The 16,326-nt window shown below is 41.0% G+C and overlaps 1 protein-coding gene across 1 annotated transcript in view; it reads right to left on the reverse strand.

The window, feature by feature from the left end:
- LOC135213295 (leucine-rich PPR motif-containing protein, mitochondrial-like) overlaps window positions 1-16,326 on the reverse strand; it is a 90,939-nt gene that overhangs the window by 31,524 nt on the left and 43,089 nt on the right. Inside the window, exons 10-12 of the mRNA XM_064247276.1 lie at window positions 15,017-15,236; window positions 6,850-7,045; window positions 4,289-4,392 (exon numbers count right to left, since the gene is read on the reverse strand). Of these exons, the coding sequence (XP_064103346.1) occupies window positions 4,289-4,392; window positions 6,850-7,045; window positions 15,017-15,236 (520 nt within the window). The remainder of the gene's footprint in view (window positions 1-4,288; window positions 4,393-6,849; window positions 7,046-15,016; window positions 15,237-16,326) is intronic.

Genomic DNA, 16,326 nt, shown 5'->3' on the forward strand with positions numbered 1-16,326 from the left:
TTTGCCTGTTAACTGGAAGGAGGGCAGGAAAAAACTGTCTTCTGGCCCGCTTCCCTTCTGGAAGTCAAACCACTCTGAAAAGTTTTTAACGCTTTTCATACAAAGAGCGGGGCGCATCTTAACGAAGGAAGACCGATTTGAGAGCTTAGTGCGCGACATCAACGATATGGTGAAGGAGAGGGTCCGCAGGCTGAAGGGAGTCTCACCGAACCCCTTTAGCAGTGCAAAAGAGAAAGTCTCTTGTAGTCCGAAAATGTACATCTACAGGCTCTTCGTCTTCCGTACCTGGTCCAACTGATCACAGGACCAAGGTGAGATCGTTTTGAGTGATCTGGCTTTCCCGGGAGAAGAACTCCTTTCCGAGAAGGGGAGGCGAACATTTCGCACTCCTATACGAAGAGAGTGAGGGGTTCCTTGTCTGTCTGAAACACTCTTGTGCCTACTAGACTCTGTTGTCTAGGTTTCGTCGGGGTTCGTGGCGGCTTGCTCTAGGCTCTGGCGTCCAGATGCAGGCGCTTGAAAAGATCCCGCGGTCCTGATTCCTGACGCTAACAGGCTCTTGGCGCCACTAAACACTTGACGACAAACGTACTCTGGCGGCCTGTTTTCTGGGTCACTAACTCTGGCGCCTGAATCCTGGACGCCCGCCTGACTCTTGGCGCCATGACTCACTGGCGCCCTGATTCATGGCGTCCTGGATCAATAGCGCCTGATTCCTGCCTTCTAGCAGAATCCTGACGTCCTGAATCCTGCGTTTCTTAGAGGTCTTGAAGCCCACTTCTTGCGTCTTGCCTGACTCTTTGCGCTTGTCTGGCTATGGTCCTGAAGACCCAAGGGGTTCCTGAGTACCGAAATGGTTTTCGGTTCCTTTGACCTCTTAAACCGACGAGACTTCTGCTCGATTCGCTGCGTCTGTAAGAGGCGTCGGGGAAGACAGCCTAGTAGGGCGTAAAGGGACTCTTCTCTACAGGGAAGAACAAACTCCTAATCCGACGAGTCTCTCGACGAAGGCGATAAACGCCTGGAAGGGATCGTGAGAGAGAGTTCTCTCCTATACGAAGAAGGACGAGTAGCGGAACTTCCTTAATCAGTGAGCGAGACATCCTTCCTCCTTGTAGATGTCCTTAGCAAAAAGAGACCTCACGAGCGAAGCTACTGCTCTTGCGATTCAACCAAAACTTGGTCGGATCTGAAGAGAGGCTCCTCTTGTTCTAGTCTTCTTAGGTCCCGAAAGGCCAATCCTCGGGCGAAAAACGCTATGGGCTGGAGTCAGCCGCGCTCCTTAGGCGCTTCCAGGCTCTCTTCAAAGGGCGCAGAAAGGAGGCGAACTCCATCCTCGTTTAGGAGAGGACGAGTCTGAGGCCGAAAAACATCCTAGGACGCCTTTTATGCTGGAATCCGAGGGTAAGCCTGGGGACTAACAACAGGATCATGCGAAGGGACCCGACCGTTGGGGATGTTCTGCATCCTCCCTGCGGCTTTCGACATTACTCCGCCCCTGGTCCTGGGAGTTTGGAAGAGGTCTAGGCTAGGAGCCAATGAGAACCGGTCAGATCGCCCCTCCACGCAATGGGGACACTGCACAAGGTCACTATTCACCACTCTTACCTTGGTTTAGAGCCGTAGTGAGCTTTTGGAAGTTTCTTAATGAAGGCTTTTTACATTTTCCCTCTCTGACGAAGAATCTTGGATTAGAACAGGGAGAAGTCAACTGAGGCTAAGGGAAAATTGTTAGATGGAGAGTTAATTTCCTTGTTTTAAGGAGCACGATCTACTAGAGTGACCTAAGCTTGAAAGCCTTTCTCACTCTATCTCTCTCAAGATCCTAACATATGATTATAATTCCTTCCATTCAAGCTCCGTATAGGTTCTCGCTTCCAACAGGTGTTAATAAAAGAACATTCATTCTCCTGCCATTAGCGCCAAATTACTATGAGGATCCAATGCGATTTAGGCAGCTTAAACCTTACAGTCTTCCCTACTGCAAAACTCTAACAATAGGTTGAGCCTTAGCGTCAGGACATCGTGAAAGTGTAGTCAAAACCAAAGTCTAAAAAAACAAGTCCACAATAAGCGTTATGCCAAAGGCCAGAGAAAAAAACGCAACAAGAATACGTCACCAAAAAAAACCAATCCAACTTCTCGGCAAACGAGTTGAAATCCAAGATGGAGGAACGAACAAATAGGTGTTGCCCGCTTCAAACTGACAGAGAAATATGGTCTTGAGAAAAAAAACAAAAACAAAACCAAAGGAATAGTTACAGACCCGCCCACCCAGCGGCAGGAATGGGGATAACCTGACCTACCTGTCGCGTGTGCCGCGAGTTTTGAAATCTGTCGGGGACGGACGAGTAGATAGCTAAGTAATATCTGCTGGGTAAGTTAATTGTACCAAAAACTAAAGGTTGGCCTTTCTTCCTTACACCATAATGGCCTCTGCGACTGTAGTTCATTAAAAACAGATTATGTACGCTACTGCTTCCCAGTATATCTTGCAAAGGATGTTAGGGAAGACACTGAATATATTATAGGGGTAGTTCCAAGTACTAAAGAAGAGGTAGCCAAACTGATAGTGACAGTTATAGAGATATAATACCTGTACATAATTTAGGCTGAAGGCCAAGAGCGGGACCTATGAGGTCATTCAACGCTGAAAGGAAAAACCGGAGAGGAAAAGGATACAAAGGTGTAACAGGAGGATTACCTTGCAATGCTGCACGTGGGAACAATTGGTGAGGGGGTGGAAAGTAAGATGGAAGAAATAATATGAAAGGTGTAACAGGAGGATTTTCTTACAGTTGCGCAGTGAAACAACTGTTAAAAGAGGGTGGAAAGATAAAAGAAATAATATGAAAGAAGGTACAGTAAAAGGAATGAAATGGTTGCAGCCAGGGCATGAAATGACACGTAAAGAACTTTAAGCAAGCCTATCAATGCACTGCACGTGAGGTTGCATTAACCCCTCCGGGTGATGGGATATATCTATCATTGGTGTGGTCAGAGAGAATAACTCCCACCCTGATCCCCAATTCACTATTCCTGGGGGGAGGACATTTGAGGGAAATAAGAACATTATAGTAAACATACAATGTCTCCAATTTTCCCATTCTTCCTGAGACCACATAAGTACTCGGTGGTTTATGTAAGCTGGTACTGCGAATGGCAGCTCTAATGTTAGATAAAGATAGACTGTTTCTCATGGGATCATTGACGAAGGATCAAAAATAGGTACAGTATCAGAAATGGATTCTAGGACAGACACTAGCGATGTGCTACAATAGACGAAGAAGGAAACCGGTTCATCAGTGCAGCCATAGATGTTAACAACATTATATTTATTGTGAAGAAATTCATATGGTTAAAGCAAATACTGAGGAGAAATGAGCAGTGGCTCTCGAACGTTCTGTTTTGTATTTTATTAGTATAAATATTTCATTTACAACAATTGAGGAGTTATTACCTTAGAGGTAAGGGATTTTATGAAGAATTATTAATAATATCAATATCTAATGATTTCCCATTAGAAACATTTACTATAAAGAGTTTAAAAAATATATGACTAATCCTTTAATTTTTAGTCCTCTGCAACCTACCTGTTTGGGGAATTGTTGTACGGGAATGTTTTATTGGAATGACGGCCCGCAGCCCTTCTTTCAATCTATTTAAAGCAGTTGTGTAATGTTCGCAGACTGATGGACTTGTCAACTTCCTTCAACTACACCCAGTGCATTCATCATATTTCTGTGGTGCAGCTATACAAAATAAAGATTGGATGTAATCACAAGCTTTAATCAGTACTTATACTACTACTATATCAGATATTCAATTTACATTGATATCATTGTATTATTTCATAGTGAGGGCATTTTTACTTACTTAGAAAATTACCCAACAGCTGTAAAGAATCCCTTAGCAGCCCTGAGGAGTATTGGGGCCGACCGTTCAATGATTCCAGAAGCAGCTGCAATAAATTTACATACTTGCATCACGGAGCTTTCTGGTTGATTGAGGCGAACATCAAGTTATCTTCAGATTTTGCCAGATTACTATGTCATGTATACTGTCAATTTTTATTGCGTGAATTAAGCTACCATTTAAAAAAGTAAATCTAAAAGAGCTAATGAAATTATATTGCTATATTGTAAAAATAAACTGGTTAAGTGATTCATAATTAAAATATTATATGGTGGCAACAATCTGTTACGATGTTCAACTTTTTTTTTTTTTCCAATGAAACTTTGTGAAGAACCAATGCCTTAATTAAACAAAGCTTTCCTAAATGAATTACCTCTTTGGCTTCTGTGAATTGTTCTTCTTTGAAGTAATGCATCCATAAGCAATTAGCTGGAGTGATGATTCCAATATTTGCATATTTTTCAACTAATGCAGATACTGGGGAAGAAAAATATTGGTTAAGACTTCATTTACTGATTTTCATAATTTATAATACTTCAGTACAAAAAATTGTTGACAATTCTTCCGTTTCCATTTCTGATTCATCACTGACAAGTGCCAACATGAATGATAAGAGCTTACAAATACGTAGTGTGAATGTGCATATACAAACACATACTAGCAGAATTAGAAACTATTAAACATGAAAGTAGTATATTTTTTTATTCTGGCATCTTTATTGAAAGACTTTCATAACAATAAGATAACAAAATGTCTAGCCTAAATTATTTTTTCTACACATATTAACTGTACTTGTCTTTGCAACTTATCACTATACCAAGTCCATCACATTGATATCCAAATTTTCTTGTCTAGTACTTTCAAATTTTCGGGTATACAACAGACAACACCTCGGTAAGGAACACTAATATTCTATCACAATACAGGAATAAGGTCAGGTTAGGCTGATACCAATGGGTTTATTTTCACCCACTACTACTGCACCTGTATTTGATATTTGCATTTTTATGAAAAAGTTTTACAAATAACCACATGAAAAGGATATTATATATAGTCTCACCTTTATATAATCTGAGGACTTATGAAAAAGCAATTGAAATAATCTGATGACTTATGAAAAAGCAATTGAAATGTCCTATCTAATGTCCATTCTATATTTAACAGACTTCTCAATGTTTCTTATGAATGTATTCACCCCATAGTTACATCCCACTTGATGTCCATTCTATATATCTCCCCAAGTGCCTAATTTCTAAAAATAATGAATACATTCATAAAGTAGGTTTATTCTTAGGTAATGGTACCTTTGAAGAGATTCACAAAGTAGGGTTATTCTTAGGCACTGGTACCTTTATAATGATATGCTGAAGTGAAATTTTGAAACACTTACGACTTTTTGTATTGTTTGATATGCTATGTACAAAACCTCTGCTATCAATTGTTGACAGTTTTGTAGATTTAATATTATTTGTTTGGAAGGATGTTACCTTTTACTTGAATGCTAGCTTTTGGTCAATAGTTTGTAACAAATTTGTATTTGTTCTACTGTTATGCATTATGTTAAGTGGTATTCAACCATACTTCCTATTTCTGTTATGCATTATGTTAAATGTTATTCAATCATACTTCCTATTTCTGAATATCAAGTTGATTATCTAAAACGGCAAACATTTGAATGCAGTTTGCCCATATGTGTCCTTAATGTTCTTGCTTTTACTTTTGCTCGTTTCCCCCTTCTGATTATTATTTTTTCATCACACAGCCTTGCTAGGCAGGTATCTCGGAATTTGGATTAGCACTAGCCAGCTCCTGAGGGTCAGAGCCTGATTCACTGTTTTTCTTAAGGTGGTCACACTTCTAATTACTCTGGCTGTTGGCAAGCAATACACTTTTCTAGAGTACACACAACTGAAGGTTTGACCATCCAAATCCTAGACAGGTTCCTCCTAGGGCCATACTTTTTCTTCCCTTGTCTCTTAACTTTTAGTTCCCATGGTATAGCTACATTTATGTAACATGCCTAAAGTTTCTTAATTTACTAATATTAGGACAATTTTCTAGTCTGTATCACATGTTTAGTCCTCACATAATAGTCTAAGAATTCATGTGCTTGAGTCAAGCCTACTGGCCTGAGTCATATGAACCTAGTTCAATAGCATGTATTTGCAAATTAGACTCTTCACAAAATTATACATAATTTTAGTGTTTTAAAGATACAGGTGGCATCTCACCGAAGATGGCAGTTGGCTCAGCAGTACTGGGTGTTCCCAAAAGTGGGTGGGTCCCTAATCACCTACACTAACGACCATGTACTTGATAAGAAATAGTTTTTGTAACAAAAAATGACAAGAAAATGCTGCTATGCAATGGCAACAATATGTACAGCAGACATCATAAAAAGACTAATGGATTTTCAATCTGTTGTAATTTCTTGAAAGCTAAGTGTGGCAGAATTTCATGAGACCCACTACAAGGCACGGTGCTGGGGGGAATGCAACGTATTTGCTAGAATTAAACATTGATCCTTACAATTCTGAGGTGCAATTCAATTCTAGGCCTATATTTTTGGGGTAAGTCAGACCCTAAAATTAATAGTTTCATCATAACTATTGGGGTAAGTCAGACCCTAAAATTAATAGTTTCATCATAACTATCTAACTACTATTACCAAACTTTCTGACTTTTAACACAGTTTTACTGTAGAACTGCTCCTTGAGAAACTTCTGCATTATCTCCCCTCTAGTATCAGACTTCAAGCACTTTATTGTACAAGGATAAATATTGTACTTCAAAAGGAATTATACTCCTATTCTTATTGCTAAAATCAAATTCATACACATACTTTAGCTATCAGTCACTGTGGTAAGAGAAAATCCAAACTATTTCATCTAACTGTGTATGGCTACAGAACATAAAATATCTTCTTTAACTCACCTTTGGGCAAAAGCTCTGCCTTGTGTTGAAGAATGCCCATTATACCACCAGCTGGGAATTTGGCCTTTATATTGACAACATTGACATCAGTTTTATCAGCTAAGGCAGATAATTCTTCAAGAAACTCCTCTGCACGTCCAGCATTCATGTAGGCATTACACAACCTATTATTGTATGACATGTTTCTCCTTTGGTTCTGTAAATATATTCCAAGTATAAATATACATCAGATCTATTTTTCACATTGGTTTTGTTAGATAATTTATAACAAGTAGTTAACCCAAAGGGATTTGTTCAAATTATGAAATCTTTAAACCCTGATTCTCAAATGATGGGTGATAATTGAATGGTAACTTGGAAGACATACATATGAACTGGACAGCAGATAACTAAAAACTATGAGTCTGGGTTCAATTACACCTCTGATTCTAATAATTAATACAGACTACCCCAGGATCTAATACATAAATGAAAAGTAATTGAAAATTATAACTTAAGCGTAATCTCCAGTACAATACTATGAAATCAATACAGTGCTAACCAAATAAGGTATCTGGTTAGCACTGTATTGAAAGATTAGACTAGGGAAATATTCAAAGACTGAGCATACGGAGCGAAGATTAACATTTACCAAAACCGTCTTCTAAAGGAGAGCACAAAAACGGTGCACACTACAGAAGAATACAGTTAAACCTGTATTAGAACTTAAAATTTTTAAGTTTAATGTCATGTTTTAATTTCTCGATGCGCTTATCCTGAACCAAATGAGTAGGAGGCGGAGCTACAAAGGAAGTCTCAATACTAGCACTACCAAAAAAGTGGCTTTATCTGTATGGTCTTGGCCTGCCACCTTGGTGGCTGCAAGTTTGATTCTTGGGCATTCCATTGAGGAGTTAGAGATGTGTATTTCTGGTGATAGAAGTTCACAATCGACGTGGCACGGAAGTCATGTCAAGCCGTTGGTCCCGTTGCTGAATAACCACTGGTTCCATGCAACATAAAAACAGACAAACTACCAAAATGCCTAGCCTGAGTAGGGATAGGTGCAGCTGAAGGGATACTAGGTAGGATAGAACTGAAAGGTTGATTTTGCAATCTATACGCTTCCCTTCTGACATATTCAGGCATAAAATCCTCTGAACAATCCCCTACATTCCTCACATCTAGTTCCAAGACCACACACTTTACCCTTCAGCCAGTACAAACCGAATGGTGACCTACTTCAAATTTCAACATCCTGCTTACACCAAAAATCACAATTTTTGAAAGAAAATTGTATTTTTCCTAACTATACAAACTTCAGGTCCTTTACATAATTAATTACTTTTGGCGTAGCTGGAATTACGGCCGTTAAATTCTTGAACAAGGTGGTTAGGCAGTAACTACCATGTGGCAAGCGGATAGGCTAGCCTGCCTGGATGTAAACACTTCACTTTGCCTTTCCACCCTGGTTCAGATTGAGGGGTGGCATGAGGTGGGCATATATGTAAAGGTCCTCAGGTTTGTATAGTTAGGAAGTGTACAATTTACTTTCAAAAATTGTGATTTGTTCCTACACGATATACAAACCCTCAGTCCTTTACATAAGGAAGACTCACTGATTGGTGGGAGGAATATGAGTGAGTCTCTTGAACTGACTGGAGTTCTACACACCTAGGCTACTCCCCCTGGTCATAAGAGCAAGGAGGAGTGTCCTGCTTCTGACAACTTGATCGGAGTATAGGAGCTGCATGATTAAGAGTCAGACTTCTGGGCCTTTTCGAAACGAGTGAGTAATCGTAACTCATCCGAAAATGGGCTGTGAAGAATATTTAGAGTCGGAGGCATTAATGCAAAGTTCTGGGAAGGGTTTGCATTATTGCCAGTCTCCTTCCTCCCCTTGGTAGAGGTAGGGGTGGGATTGCTTCTATGATTCTAATAAGAAACATAAAAAGGATGCTCTATGTGTAAACTTACCATATCAATCGCCCGACCTGCCAGTGTAAGTTCAATTCCTATCCTCAACCCGAAGGAAGAGGAGTGGAAGGACGAGGTGGAGAGCCCAGTCAGTCTCGCATCCTTCTTACCTCTAGAGCTGCACATCATAGGCGAGATGCAACTTGTCCTGTTGAAGGAGCTGGGTAAGCAAACACAACCTGCAAGCATCCACCACCGGTCCAAGGAAATGACGTTTGACAAGTACCCATCTACTGGACTATCCAACTGCAGAGAAGTCTCTCACTGTCTCGTAATATTTGGAGAAAGATGTGTCATCAGACACTTCTGCAATGGCAGTCTGCAGCGGATAAAGACACGACACTCCATAGTGGATGTCGATCCTTATGGGTACAGTAGCACGCCAATAGGACATAGTAATGACTGATCTGGATCAACCAATACAAATAGGACATAGTAATGACTGATCTGGATCAACCAATACAAAGTCCACAGCGTAGCTCATGACGATCTTGGAATCTTCAACAGCTGCTGACTGACTGTGCTCAGTGTGACCTGTCATGCATAGGAGACATAGTCACATGACAATCTCCTTTTGAAGGGTTATGCCGAGAACAACCATACAAATCGTCTATCTTGTTCGCCACCAATGTTGGGAGATGAGATGATGATTCTCTCAAAGCATGCACCCATCAGACGATAGTCAATTGCCTTCTAGAGACTGAGGTCCCTGATGGCAAGACAGAAGTTCTCATAGTAGTTGAATCTCAACTAAGGAGAAACATTACTATATGCTAGTGAAAGACTAAGGTGAATGCGGACCTGTCTTCACAGTTGAATCGAGAGAAGTTCTCTCTCAAGATTCTGAACACAGAAAAAGTCCCGTCAATGACACCAACCAGTAAAGACGGCTTTACTTCCTGTTGTTTTACATAGAACTGAAAACACTAAACTGCTATTACATTGCTGTTTGGCGAGAAGTCAGAGTTTGCAATGAAAGCAGAGCGTCTTCCAGTAATGACAACAGAGATTGTACTGCCTGAAGAACCACTTCTCATGGGCTGGATCAGGGAGGACATTTCTATTTACTTTGGAAGCAGAGCTGGCAGGGTGGGGAACAGGCGAAGTCTTCCGTTATTCATCTACAATTCGGGGTGAACAAAATAATTGCACACCTACGAATTAAGAGATGTATTTAGAAGACAAACTCAGATTGTCTGAAGAAAATAATTCCGAGTCATTGCAGTGGCAGGTGTGATGAAGCGGAAGACTAGGCTACAGACTTCTGTTCCCGCAAGGTAAACAGAAAGATGATAACGAGTCTAGTGAGATATCTCTGTCTGAAAATTCTTGCGACGGCAAAAGGTGATGCAGGAGAGATGGTCATACACGTATGCGCGAATTCCAGCAAACCAGAGACTTAAGTCTGTGATTGCTGGGTAGATTCTAATCGGTAGTCAATCATCGCAGAGGAGGAGAGACAATACCCGACCGAACTATCTCGGAGAGCCAGCCGTACTGGAAGTGGCTGGCAGTGCCATACACCGTTAGCTCTCGCTAACTTGTCATCCTGAGTTGCCAGGTATTCCATTCCATGAAGGAATGGGTTCAGCTATAACCATCGAGTGCAAGAAAAATATGGTCAAGCATTTGCATTTTAACTGAAATGCGAGTGATATCCGGTCTGGTGAGTCACCTGAGCGACTCTTACTATCCTTCCGCTCCATGCCTGGGTCCTGACTGTGAGCGTACTCGGCCATCTGGACCTTGGCTGCACGGTCACCTGTACACTTGATGACACTCGCGAGCGGCTGAGACGGTTCCCGGTCCGGAGCTGGAACCTACGGAGCCGGGAGCAGAGGTACCAGTGGTGGCTGGTACCTCCATGGTCCCCGTCGTCTTCTTCCCTGAGGAAGGAGATACGGGCCCCGTTCCCGGAGGACCAGCGGAAAACCAACCTGTTTCACCGGAGCAAGACAGACCCTTAGAAGTCCCTGTGCAAGATTTCTTGGGGGGGAGGAGGAGGAGGCCACCTTCTTCTTCCTCGGTTGGGGGCCTTGGAAGTCGAAGGGGAAGAGGCAGCAGAAGCACACGACGACGATGAAGATGACGACGACACCTTTCCTCTTCTTCGCCAACTTCCTCAGGGTGGCAGATGGTTCTCCATCCAGGAAGAGGGTGTGGCAGCTGCCAAAGCCAGCAGGCCCCAGCGCGACCTGGGAAGGAGGACCTGACGGAGCAGCAGTGGAGAGAATGCTTCCTCGAGGAGGGTTACGAAATTCTCTCACATGGCAGGCGAAGCGTCTGCCACGACCGAGGCTGGTCGGTCGCACGAACGTGACCGTCGTCTGGGTGGGGCTGAGCATGCACCTGACTGGAGAGAGCCTATACCGTCCTCCAACTCATCCAAATCCTCGTCAAGGGCGAAACCTCTCAAGAGGACTGGATGGGGAGCCTCCACCGTCTCTGCTGTGGACGGTCCCACGGGACCGTCACGTCAACCCTGGGAACAGAGCAATCACCAAGACAAGTGATCAACGACAAGGCGCGAGTCACCTGAGCGACTCGCTCCTTTCTTCCACCCTGTGCCCGAGTCATGACGGTGAGCGGACTCAGCGTCAACGACTCTGGTTGCATGCGAATCCGAAGATTACGTACACTCGGGGACTCGCGAAGCGAGTGCCCGACACGAGCTAATCTTAGATGCAGAACCTCTGGGACTAGCAGCAGAAGTGCGAACCCGAAGTTTGCGCTTCTATGGCTCCTGACACGCTAGACCCTGGGGACAGCATGACGGTTCCCATTCCTGAAGGAACGGGAGAGCCAGCGGAAGACCCAACCGCCACCTCAGTGAGAAGACAGACCCTTAGAAGTCCCTGTGCGAGATTTCTTAAGGGGGGAGACAACCTTCTCCTTCTGCGGCAAAGAGCCTTTAGGAGTTGAAGGGGTGGAGACTGATGAAAATATGATCATCTCGAAGAGGAGGATAACGACACTTGATGAGCTCTCTTCCTCTTTGATTCCTCCAAATTCTGACACACTTCTACCATCAGGAATAGATAAACATCACAGGGCAGCGCGAAAGCTTCGTCCAGTGATGTAACTCCAGGGTAGTAGTGGTAAATGAATATGATTATCAGCAGGGGATCAGTACACACACTCGAGGATCAGTATCACAACATGCTTAGAGTCACAGGTACAATTCCAAGGTTAGGATAACCAATACGAAGAGCTATCCAACCAAATACTGCTATAAACACAATCACCACTGTTAGTCTGTAAAATAAAGAAAAAATGATTTAAAGTAATAAGGATACTCCTCTCGCATCCAAGGGCACCGCCCTCCGAAGTGAGAGGAGATCCCCCAAACACCAATAGTAAGTGAAAGGATGAGTGGGGAAGAGAAATTACCATAAAAAATAAAACAAAGGACAAACCTCTGAAGTTCCCCTCAGTAATTCCCAAGTGTAAGCGTGAATTTCGGATGAATAAGTCTTGTTACAGGATCAATATCACTCACGTTAAATACATGTCTCGTCCTCAAGTTAAATACATATCTCGTCCTCACGTTAAAGGGCAAAAGAATATAAATAATAAAGAATTTGGCATACCTTTGCCGCCGACTCTTACCACAAAGTAGAAAGGCAGCTATAAAGGCTATCACAAAAAGTGGGTTGTATATTAAATGAATTGATTGAATTTAATATTAATATCAAACACTGTATATACATATTTATTTTAAAAAAATAAACCAGAAAGATCCCACTGGGAAAATGATCAATAACCAGTCAGCAAGAGCTCACAAACACACGTCTTCATCGGAAGACGGCCGAAGGCAAAGTGGAGTGTTTGCATCCTGGTAGGCTGGCATACCCGCCTGCCACATGGTAGTTAATGCCTAACCACCTTGTTCAAGAATTTAACGGCCGTAATTCCAGCTACACCGAAAGTAATTCCTTATGTAAAGGACTGAGGGTTTGTATATCGTGTAGGAACAATCATTCTTACATAGCCTGATGTTATTGGTTTTTGCTTCTGGTGGAAGACATCATGGGAAAATGAAATGACAATACCGTAAACAGGTACAAAACAGCCCAACTTCATAGAATACCAACTGTCTAAGTGAAACAGCGGCAAGGAGAATTCTGACAGAGTTAAAACATTCGAAACACACTTGGTGAACAGGTGAACTAAACAGGCATCCAGGCAGCCATTCATTTTTTTTTAATGCTGACTCACGTAATCGGCACGGAGATATATAAGCTAAATTTAACAATAGGTAAAATTCATCTTTAATAATTGGTGTATGCGAGCTTACAGCAGGGATTTATCACGAATCAGGTAATTTTTCAATGATAAAGTTCTCATTTTTGTGGCAATACCAAAATTGCCACTGCCTTTGTTAATGTTATGTACCATAATCATTTGTCAATTTTAATAATATATGTCCTTTTAGTAATAAAAGTACCAATGAGTACTGATCACAAATCCTCAGTGTCCTGATTTAAGACATCAAGAAGAAAACTACCAAGGAAATAAGAGCATGGAGAGTCTAAAAGGTCCCAGATCTGAGGTCCATGAACAAGTTGCACTTGCCAAAGGGTGAACAGGAGAAAATGGATTGATGCAAAGAAATGAGAAAGATACATACCCAAGATACCACATTGAAAAATAAAAGTAAACCTTGATGGACAGTGAAGGAGGTCCGTGCATGAACAGTAGGGGATCTTTCTCTTCTCAAGATCTATCAAGGTGTGGCTTTGAGATGTTTGCATGGAATAAAGCTTTTTATAATTATGGGTTTGCATGAACGAAGTTTCACTTTATAAAATATGTTCATACTAAAGTAGAAAAATGACAAATTTTTAACCAATTTGTATTTTTCATAATTTACAAACCTGAGCTCTTGACATTAGGATAAATACTCAGCGCCAGCTGGAAACCGGTAAAGTTTAAAATAATTGTGTATGCAAGGGACTAATGGCATCTGTGCTTGGTCACGAGACATGCGGAGCCACCCACATAACCCTCATTAACTTGTGACCCTGTTAGTTATTCTTCCAACCCAGGTTAGTTGATAGAGGGGTGGTTAGAGGTGGGCCTTTGTATGTTAAGACCTCAGGTTTGTAAGTTATGAAAAATACAAATTGGTTAAAAATTTGTCATTTGTTCATATACGAAACAAACCTTCGGTCTTAACATTAGGATAGACTTACTCTTGGTGGGAGGTAAGTACTATAACCAACTGGGAGTTTGCCACCTTTGATCAGTTTTCTGAATACCAGAATTCTACGAAACAACTGACCAGTATTTCCGAATCTAAGACATATATGAATATCATAGAGTCAGACTTCTGGGTTTTACACAATGGTATAGTTCATTGCGTCCAAGGAAGATAAGAAGACATGTTCTCCTAACAAACCAATTCATCCACTCATGTAGGTTTGTTATCATTCCTCTCTCTGCTTCTTGTGACATCCAGGAAGTCTCGCAGCATGAGATGGCTTCATGTTCACATACCCGGGAATTCCAAGCAACAAATTGAAAACAACAGGGGGCAAACTAAACCGGCTTTAAAAGGACGGAGCAAAGCACGTCCTCACTTAAAAGGCGGTAAGAAAATAACTAGCGGGGTCACGACTTAATCAGGGGTATGTGGGTGGCTCCACATGTCTCATGACCAAGCACAGATGCCAATAGTCCCTTGCGTACACAATTATTTTAAACTTTACCGGTTTCCAGCTGGGGCTGAGTATTTACCCTAATGTTAAGACCGAAGGTTTGTTTCATATATGAACAAATGAAGTTTCATATTCCTAACTTTCACAGCTGCACTGACTGCATACAAAAATCCTTATGGAAGGTTATTTCAACCACATTACAACCTCTGCATAAAACCATCTGACTAATTAACTAACCTTCCATTCCAAATGTGGTAGCTGAAATACTTTTCTACCCAACACAAAAATTACAATTCTGACAAGTGGCAATGTATCCCTTTCATATATGTATTAAGAGGATTTTAAATTATCATAAAGAAGATAAGAACACTGAGTCACATTTCTAAACTGATGGGGTCACCAAAATTTTTTTTAAAGGTGAAAAGGTAAGTGAAGGACAACTAAAAAGAAGTTAAGACACTGCACTTTCTCTCTCTGGTAACATCTTTGCAGACCATCAAGTGATCCCTCCTGACAGTTACAAACAGAAAAGCCATTGGTTATCCTCTTACCTCATCAAGGTACTGGTCAAAGAAACTAACTGAATCAACATCTCCTGCAGCACTTAGTTTGTTTAGAAGGTATTTCATGACTCTTGCCAGCGGGAGTTGTCCAGCAACTGCCATCTCTCTTGCTAGTTTAGTAGCTTCTGACAATCTTGATTCTTGAAGGAAACCCTCAATTAACTTGGACTCATTAGTGACTGATAACTTTGTACCAGATCTTTCTAGTCTGAAAATAAGAAAAAATTAAGATTTTTCTGAATTCTGCCTCTCGGAGAAGATAAAATACATGTAACAGCACACAATACATGTATTGAACACTATACTTCCCTGCATCAAAAATGCTATTCTTTTTTTGGAAACAGTCTCATAAATTCATCCTGCATGTGGCTTTTGAATGAAGTGTGTGTAAACTATACTTTGTTACAACAGCATATAAGAGAAGTATCATACACCAATGTGTATAGTCACAAGATTCATTCTTGTACTGGCAGACTATGATAGATGAATTAAGGGATGAGTAGTAATTTAAATGTTGTATATCAATGTTACTGGCACTTTTACTCTCCTTAACCAACCCTGACTTTAAGGTAAAATTACAAACAAAGTAAAACAGTGGTAATTTAAAAGGGTTCATCGGTAAATCTTATTATAGCAAGTCTAATATAATGAAATGTATTGCATCATGATAATCTTTTTTTTTAATGATAATAATGAGCAAAATCTTTCAGGTTTTGAAGATTAAAATGTTTTTTTATTTGTAATCTCTGTATTATGTAGATTTCAATCTATATACATTTACATCCAATGCTGCCAAACCTTCAAATAAAGTACCAGCTGATAACCCCAACCATTTGTGTGCTTGGTAATCTGTTCATATTTAAAAAAAAAAGTTTTTTGTTATGTCAACGTCAGAAAAGATTCTTAAAAATGAAAATTAAAGAACTTGAAAAACAAAAAACCAAGTATTTTTAAAATAAATGAATTAAAAAAATTACAATTAATATGCTGTACCAGCTAAAGCCATAGCACTCTGGTGTACAGAGATAGTTAAATAAGCACAGATCAACCAAAAAAGTTATCAATTCATAATATTATCAACATGCAGTCATCTGGGAAGTTACTTGAACAGTTGCCATTGTGATCTACAGCAGCAGTTGCCACATCATGATCTACACGCACTCCTTCTACTTCGGGAATGGATCCACGAAACTCTGCTCTCTTTGAACGACCTTTTCATACTGTTGTGCCCCTCACTGGAGCAGTCCAATCAGAGGCCTGATGGCTTTGGAAGTCATTGCTGCCCTACCTCCTAATAT

The sequence above is a fragment of the Macrobrachium nipponense genome, chromosome 42 (genome assembly GCF_015104395.2).
Source record: "Macrobrachium nipponense isolate FS-2020 chromosome 42, ASM1510439v2, whole genome shotgun sequence".
Taxonomy (NCBI): Eukaryota; Metazoa; Arthropoda; class Malacostraca; order Decapoda; family Palaemonidae; genus Macrobrachium; species Macrobrachium nipponense.